This window comes from Pocillopora damicornis, chromosome 9 (genome assembly GCF_964200805.1).
Source record: "Pocillopora damicornis chromosome 9, jaPocDami1.2, whole genome shotgun sequence".
Taxonomy (NCBI): domain Eukaryota; kingdom Metazoa; phylum Cnidaria; class Anthozoa; order Scleractinia; family Pocilloporidae; genus Pocillopora; species Pocillopora damicornis.
The window spans coordinates 9484020-9492850 of NC_142678.1; the positions used below are offsets into that span (position 1 = coordinate 9484020).

At 37.5% G+C, this 8831-nt stretch overlaps 1 protein-coding gene across 2 annotated transcripts; it reads right to left on the reverse strand.

Annotated features, from left to right (window-relative positions):
• Window positions 1–903: 903 nt before the first annotated feature.
• On the reverse strand, window positions 904–8334 carry LOC113668690 (QRFP-like peptide receptor). 2 transcript variants are annotated; one of them, XM_089182457.1, is made up of 2 exons: window positions 8153–8334; window positions 904–2722 (listed from the first exon to the last, which is right to left on the reverse strand). In XM_089182457.1, exon 2 carries the CDS (start codon window positions 2545–2547, stop codon window positions 1063–1065), a length of 1485 nt encoding a protein of 494 aa, XP_089038583.1. In that variant the 5' UTR covers window positions 2548–2722; window positions 8153–8334; the 3' UTR covers window positions 904–1062. The 2 variants fall into 2 exon arrangements, with proteins under 2 accessions (XP_089038583.1, XP_027040442.2); XM_027184641.2 differs by lacking the exon at window positions 8153–8334 and adding an exon at window positions 4578–4772.
• Between the last annotated feature and the right edge of the window lie 497 nt (window positions 8335–8831).

Here is an 8831-nt window from a genome sequence, read left to right on the forward strand (position 1 = left end):
AAAACTAATTTAAAAATTGATTAAAAAATTAATTACAATTTTTTAAATTATTAAAAAAAATTAAAAAAGAATTAAAAACTAATTAAAAAATTGATTAAAAAATTAATTTCAATTTTTTTAATTATCAGATCACTGGTACAAGATAAGAACTTTGGAAATCGTAAGGTAGGTAGGAGGTAAGGCCATCATCAAAGCATGAAAATCGTTTGAAATGGATCGTTAGGCGGCTTGTAAAGTGTCCAAAATCTCAATTAAGCTAATGTAAACGCTTAGGTCAAGCTTCTTTGAATCAAGTTGTGGTATCTGAGAGGAATGATGTATTGAATTGTTTCAAACACCAGGCAGAATTTTTAGAGGGTGAAAGAGGCAAATTTTTCTTGTTCTGAACATAAATGAGGCTTGAAGAGAAAGGACTTATCAGAGAGAGATTACTCTTTGTAACAGAATTGCTCAACGTATTCAATTATGGCAGTTTTAAAACAATAACAATATAGTTATATTTACAAACCTTACAAAGTACAAACCGAAAGAGCTGACTGAGCTAAGGCTGGATAAACAATAGTATGGAACTGAGGTGTAGCTCAATGAAAAATAGTATTAATTTATTTGATAAATAATGATTTAAATGATGTAAACGATAAAATGATTAAGAAAGACTGAGTGGAGCATGAAACTTCGTGGGAGTTTTTCTTTTGGGATTTTCCCCTTTTTTTTCTTCAGGCTCGGGTAGTGAAAATTTTCTGGTTAGAGCTAATTCGCGAATTAGTATTAATATTCGAACTCGAATATTAAATTTATACTTCCTCGCCACCGAGTACATGTGGTTTTCTTTTGGTTGGCATATTAATTTCAAGTGAGATATGACATCCTGTTTGCGTGCATGCTTGACTTAAAATATTATCATTCAGCAAAACTTGTCCTTTATTTCTTCGCAGCATATGTTTCTTTCCTAACTTTACAAAGATTTATTTTAAGTTAATCTGCATTCTCAGAATTAGCCAGTGAGGCGATCTGCTGGCAATAATATAGATGTTCGCGTCAGAAACCGCGAGGTGAATCCGATCAAATGCGATCACTATCTAGTTCAAAACTGACATTTACATGCCCTTTTTCCTGTACAGGAGACAGATTACTCAAATCAGTGCCACATCTTTGCCTTGCCTGTTCTGCTCTATTAGGACAGTGACCTGTCCCATTCATCAAATTAAAACTTCCGTTTTCGCTGGTTAGTGCCTCGGGATCCTTGGTTTCCATAGAACTTAACAATTCGCCGCCAAAGCTAACTCGTCGTTTCTCTGGATTACGTCCTGAAAACCCCTGACTTTGAGAACACGCCGGAAATTTTGACAATTCCAGGATAGCTTCCCGTTCAATACTTGTAAACGATAGACATTTGATTTCAGCTCTAGTCTGCCCAGTGACCACTCTGCCATGGCTGACCACTTGATTGTCCGAGATCGAGAGTGAGTTTCTGTGGACTCGGTCCAGTGTGAGGCTTTCCGATTGTCTTCGTTGTGCTTGTTTGCTAACAACACTCGCAGTCCGCCGTCGCTCTTCAAGTTCATAATTACAGTTGCATCGCAAAGCGTTTTTAAAAGCCTTTCTAAAATTTTTATTGAGCACAGCATAAACTATTGGGTTTGCGACGCTGTTTAGCAGCCCCAAAAAATTTCCGACAAAAACAAACAAATCTGGCGCATAATAACCCGAGCTTGGAGGAAAAATGTTCAAAAGTTTGTTGATCATGTACGGCAGCCAACACAAAGTAAATAACGCTACCACCAGAAATAGCATTTTAATTATTTTTCGTTTGCTCAGCAAATCTTTTGCTTTACTTTGAGATGTTTGTTCGCCGGGTTGCTGACGTGTGTACAAACGGCGTCCAATTAAAAAATAGAGAACTGATATCTGTAGAAGAAAAAGAAAGTAACATGATATCCGGTACATTTGGTACGAATGCAAAGCTTTTGAACTCCTCCAGGACTCCTCGCACTTGGCTGCTTTTATTCCTTTTGAAACAACGTCATGGTGAAACAATGAAGGAAGGAGAAGAAACGGCGACACAAACCAAATGACACCAACAATCTTTTTGGCACGGGGAGGGGTGATAAATCGCTTCAGTGGGAAAAAAACTGACACGAAGCGGTCATACGATATGGCTAACAAACTTAGTGCCGACGCCATTACTGACATATGCACCAAAAACGACAAAATCCTACAGCCTGTCTTTCCATAAGGCCACACTGGCCAGGTCAAAACATTGTACACAAAAAACAACGGCATGCAAGTAGAAGTAACTATGACATCTGCGCCAGCCAGCGATGCTATGAAAATGTTCGTTGTTGAACGCATGCCTCGGTTGATGATTACCGATACTATTACCAGAGAGTTTCCCAATGTTCCGAAGAAAATCGCCAATATGTTTGCGATGGACAATCCCACGACGGCACTTAAACTGGCACCGCTGTTGCTGTCTGAATTTTGATATCCAGTTAAATTGCTGGTTAAGTTTGTCTCAAGTGGAGTGCTGTTCAGAAAGTAATTCATTTTCCCTTATCCTTGTCTAACTCACTAAGATTCTAAACACACGATTAGCTGTTGGTTGGTTTCTTTTTGAGTGTTTCCCTCAGATGCTGTAGGTGCGACCCACCGCCAATTCAGAATTATTTCTGATCGAGGTAACCATAGAACTTGAGGAGGCTAAAGTTGAATCACCGAGTATCTACGAAGAAATAAGACAACTGAGTGAAAAGATAACAACTCTTTCGCAAACGATCATTAGGGTTGAAAGGCCGCCATGAGACAAAAGTTGATCAGTGTTTTCTACCTCCCACGGGAAGTATTTTTCTCAGACAATCAGGCGCCATGCACATTAACAGGACAATTTTGCACACCAAAAACATCCTGAATTTACAGTCATCTGCTAAAATGTAATTAAAAGACGTCTATTGTTACATCACACTTTTTGAGGTTAAGCCACGTAAAAGAACTGATAAAAAAAGAAACTTTTAAATACGCTTTTAATCGCCTTGAACTACGTAAATAAGCTTAAATTGGAAAGATAAGAGTTTCGAATAATATAATATTCAGCGTTATTTTGGTTGAATTGTCAGTGGAAGGCGACATTATCAACAGTTTATTTACCATTCTCCCACAAACACAATATTCTGAGGACGTAATAGATCGGTCCTTGCTGTCACCGGCATGTGCTCTAAACTAGTTATCTCGAAAAGGAAAACAATCATTCCTTGTTAATGGCCCTTAGAAAATAGCGCTTGCAGCATGATAAACACAGCAATATGTTTGTGCTTTTTTACCCCTAATAACAAAAAAAAAGTTGTGAATAAAACGACCAGATCTCCTTAACAGGTTTGCTTCGAGTTTCGTTCAAATGAGCCTTGAAATAGAGGAAGTAGGTTTAATGATCTAAGAACCTTGATTATCATTACTTTGGAAGGTCGTCGGTTCAAACGTTCAACTAATCACATTTATTCTTTTTAGTATGGAACTTCGAAGGCTGATTTGAAGGCCAGCCCACGAGACCCCAATAACTACGCTTTTACATCTGCTCAATATAAATTTGTAAATGGTATGGTCAGTATTTGTATCCACTATGCAAAGTATCGTGTAAGGTAAGTCCCGCAACTGACAAAAAATTTAAAGGTTGAATGAGTTTATTCATCATGACTTACCAAAACCTAAGCTGTAAAAATTCTACATAAATTAGGGATTTGTCTAATTTGCGGAGATTTACCATCGAATGAATGAAAGATGCCCGCTGAGGATTGTTCTCCAAGAAATCGAAGAAATTATTAATTCTGTTTGGGAAGTATACCAAACGTCAACAGGAAAACAATTTTCTGACATCCTTTGTCACCAATTCTAGTCTACCGTAATGAAAATCACAATGAAAAACTGAAAAGAAGTTAAATTTATAACTGAGGTCGGACTTCAAGTCTTTGATCTTTTCAGAAGTAATGAAATACAACTGCACCGAAAAATAATTTTGGCATGTGGGAAAATAAAAGGTTTTAATACCTCCTGACGTACGAGATCGCTGACAGATAGGCAATATTATTGTTTCACGCTGATTCAATGGAAATTCTCATTGTTTTAAAGCTTAAAAAGCCTACCAGTGAGACTGAAGTGAAATCTCCTATTAAGTGAATATAAAAGCAAATCTCTTGGCTTTCTTTGACACAAACATGACGAAATTTATCCAGCACAAATCAAAATTCAATAGTCGCGGAATAATAATTACATAAGTAGAAAAGAGACATGACTTTTGAGGGGATATGGTTCTTAACGTTCATTTTCGATTATGCTTATTAAGAGGTTAAAAATAATAAACGTATCAGCCATAACAAAGTTACTGAACAAAATATTCAGCGAAAGTTCGTTGTAGGTGACCGAAATATCATTTTGTTTTGTACAGAGAAAGATTACATGAAAGATGAAAACGAAGAAAAATTTTCTTTGTGATCATAAAAAAGTGCTTAAATCTGAGAGCATCTTTTCATTTCAGTTTAAAGATTTATCACATTCTGAATCTAAAATAAAGGAAAATAAGCTTGTACCTGTGTCACGCCGCCCGCCACCAAATGCCTCAAAGAGACTTTAGTGAAGTAATGGCGTTCTTAATCAATAAACCAGAGTGACACTGAAAACAAGATGCATCTGGCTTTTTTAGTCTTTTTCTGCACACATATGTACACCTCACTGAATGCTCAGCACGCTAGGATTTCCTTTAACAACTTTTCAAAAGGCAACCTGACAGGTGAAAACTGCAATATGACGTCACTATTCGAACTCCGCCTGTGTGATAGACTACCGCACCGCCTTGTTGGCAGGTATATGTCGTCAATCATCTTCCACCCTATTGTCGTAAAATATTTTATCACTCCTCTTCACTGCGTGAGTCAAAATTTTACTGAGATACGTACTCTTTGCGTTGGTTGTGTTTACGCTTAAGCCTTAACATTGCAACTGTGTAAGAAAGAAACAATTAACGTATTTAAGGGCGCTGCCAGTATGGTTCCATCTCCATGTCCAATAAAGCCTTATAACTTGCACTTAGAGATAAGCTAGGCGAAAAAAATTATCTTTGCACATTAATATTGGATTGGAGTAGAATAATGGAGTTGTTTAACATGTTCGAAGATATAGTGATATAAGTAACAAAAGCCAGTTGTAAGTGTTAGTTGTTAAGTGTACGTGCTAATTGCCAGTTAGAAGCGTCGAATGACAGCTATTTCCAATGATGCTTTCAACAAGCCCAATATCTCTATGTCAGAAGAAAGCTAGTCACAAATATTTTGACATATCAACAAAGTCAACAAATCGAATAAGATCCGTGGTAAGTCCTTATCCCAGAGCGAAAAAAAAACGAATATTACATTTAAAAAAATGGTCCGTATTTGTAGATAAAGTGTCCCCGTAATCAAACGATTACTGTTATGGAGAATAAATTTCTGGCTTCCCTCTCAGTACACCGATAAATGGGTGATTGACCGCCGACCGCGGTCTAGAAGTTCCCAAGTTCCATTAAATGGTTTACAGGTAACATAACTACCTGAATCTTCCCTTCAACTTCTTTCTTGCCATGCCAATATTAATCACTACAGCTGTAATTCAAGAGGAGCTTAAGACTGTGTACAATACCTAAACCCCTAAAATACACTTCTAGTCCTCAAGTGAAGTGTTGTTATTGTTATTATAATATTTCTTCATTAGACATTCGGTAAAATGGGAAATTTTTACTTCTAATGGATTTTTCTACTAAGTGAGAATTAAAGATGTCATTGGCGGACCTTCCTGTTTACTATCACGACTCCATCCTAAGTTACATGCGCTTTTCAGATGTAAATTGGAAACAAAACGAAATGGATCAGCTGGATTGTGAAATCGCGTACCGTTCAATTGTTCCGATCACGTACAAAGATCTGCAAAACTAAATTGACAGCGCAAAGACAACATACCTAGGTGTTGCGTCGAGTTGAAAAAAAAATTATTGGAGAAATTTGAAATGTAAAGAAAAGTACTAAAATTTGTGGAAAGCACTTTTCTTAATTCATTTTCACCCCGCATCCACACAAAAGAATGAATATTCGGTTAAGAATATATGAAAGTCATATGTTTGAACTGCGGATAAAGACGTGAATGAAAGTGATCCTCTCAGTAATGTGCACTACTTAGGCAGTAGTGAAAATAAGGCCTGAAAAAATTCAGGCCTGTACAGGATTTGAACCCATAACCTCTCAATATCGGTGCAGCGCTCTACCAACTGAGCTAACAAGCCAACTGGGAGCTGGTCATGATGTTGGTTCTAAATAAACCCGTGAAGTGATGACGGTTAAGAATATATGAAAGTCATATATTTGAACTGCGGATAAAGACGTGAATGAAAGTGATCCTCGCAGTAATGTGCACTACTTAGGCAGTAGTGAAAATAAGGCCTGAAAAAATTATTATTTATTCACTTTCATTCAAGAATGAATATTGTCCTCTTTCACCACTAAGGAATTTTCGGTAATTTTTTCGGACGAAAAATTTAAGTATTTCTGATCTTAGGTTGATTTTGTCCTCTGATCAACCCACGTGTTGACTTCAATCGATAGAATCAACTTTGAACTTTGAAGAATTCGTACTCTGTCAGTATGAAAAATTTCCCTTGAAATTTACTGTGACCTTGACATAGACCCCTGTGTGGTTTTCACGATCACATCAAGAAGTGGCAAACTTTTAGTAAGGGTTCTTAGCCACCTTACTTTTCGAAAACATACGGGTTTTGTGAATACAAAGGCTGCTACGTCAGGAAAAGGCCTTATCACCGAAGGTTCTTGAACCAACTATTCCAGATTAATACTGAAAAGCACAAAGCTTACACCTTTACTATCATTAATTTATTCACATATATTCAATAATCGATTATTACACTACACGTTGACAATTTGTATAGGTAATCACATGATTTCTCGTGCAATTTGGAATAAATAAGCACGAGTAAATTTTTTTAAAGACTAACAAAATTGCACGAGCCCGTAGGGCGAGTGCAATTTGTGGTCTTTGAAAAAATTAACAAGTGCTTGTTTATTCCAAATTGCACGAGAAAAATCATGTGATTACGAGTTAATAATATACATGGAAAAATACGAGATGGCTTATCATAATTAAACATAAGCAAAGCGCGCGCATCAAGTGCAAAAAATAATTTATTCAAACCGTGCGTTCGGTCAAAACAACCGCGTAGGACGTAAGTACTAAAACAAGGAACGACCTTAAACCACCTAAAACCACCTACAACCACCTACAACCATCTACAACCACCTCAAAAATTTCAACAACCACCTACAACCACCTCAAAAACATCTACAACCACTCGCAAACTATCTAAAACCATCTAAAACAAGGCATAAATGTCTAAAATAAGGCGAAACGACATGTCACGTACACGAAATACGAGAATCGAACGAAACCTCTACCTCCCCCTGAAATCTTACTCTCCCTGGTCCCATGTATAATCAACCATCTCACGAAATGAAATGCGATAGCATGCTAATTATTTTTTATAATAAAGCTCGGATATAACACGTACTGTTATTGGTTGAAAGAGTGTGTTCTATGAGAGTATAGAGCATAGAACTGAGCTAAAGCTGTCACGCCATCTGCCAAATCGTACTATGTCCGACCTTTTCCGGGACTTCTTTCTAGCTTTTCTTTCGTTAATTGAAAGTGAAATTTCGGAACAAGCGATCAAAGGTTTGCAAAAATACCAGGCGCAGTAATTTACGTGACTGTAACGTGAGCAGAGACAAAAATCCTCAAAGATAAACAAGATAGACAGTCCGAGTTTTTTTTAACGGTTTTCACGCTCAGTTAGATTGCGAGTTTACGTACGGTAATAAAAATCAAACACAGCTAACACTTGTATAGTATATAAAGTTTCGATTTCAGATAGAAAAAAAACAGGAATTATGACAAATATAACCTGGCATAACTGTTAAAATTCATACTAATCATGATGGTGTCAGAGCGACTTAAGGTCTATCGCGGCTAGCTAATCATGGCGATCTTCGGTCATCGCAGTGGAGCAAGCCTCAGGAACTAAATCGACTACCCTTCGAGTGAAAAAATAAGAGTTTGCCCTGATTACCTTTCCGATGCGTTGAGTGGAAAGCCAGATCAGTCACTGCAACCGAGTTTTACGGCGCTGTCATTCCGAGCGATCTTTTTGTCCTAGTGAATTCGGCTGTTGTTACTGGGATACCTGTGGTAGCCCAGTCATAAAATGCCTTTGTTTTTTTGTCGTCTTTTTTTTTTTTTTTTTTTTTTTTTCCCTCCGCCACAAAATGGAAAAATTGCGCAATGATACCCAGTGGTCATTGGGCCCTCAACACCATGACAACTAACTGTGATTCAATGAGGGTGGTGTTCACATGCTGATCACGTGTCATCTTGATGATGATTGACGTTGTCATCCACGGACAGGTCCGGGTCACATGACGAGCACGATATTTTTGCTTAGAAAACTCTTCTGTCGATCGTTTTGTATTTCAACGTGTTTGGATTACGATCACCTGAAGCATTATAACGCAAACGCTCGAAATACCTACAGACGCATACACAAGTCGTATTGTTCGCGGCCAATCCACACTAAAAGATGTTATTGAGCGGTAATTTTGGACCGGATTGAGTCGCGAACTGTGTATCCGTTGTGGTTTCTGGTGATTTCTGCCGTTTTAAGCTTGCTTTACCATCACTGTTATTCACCTCATCTACTTTTATTTCGTTGGTAAAATCTGTACAGACATCACACAAACCAACTCGCGCAC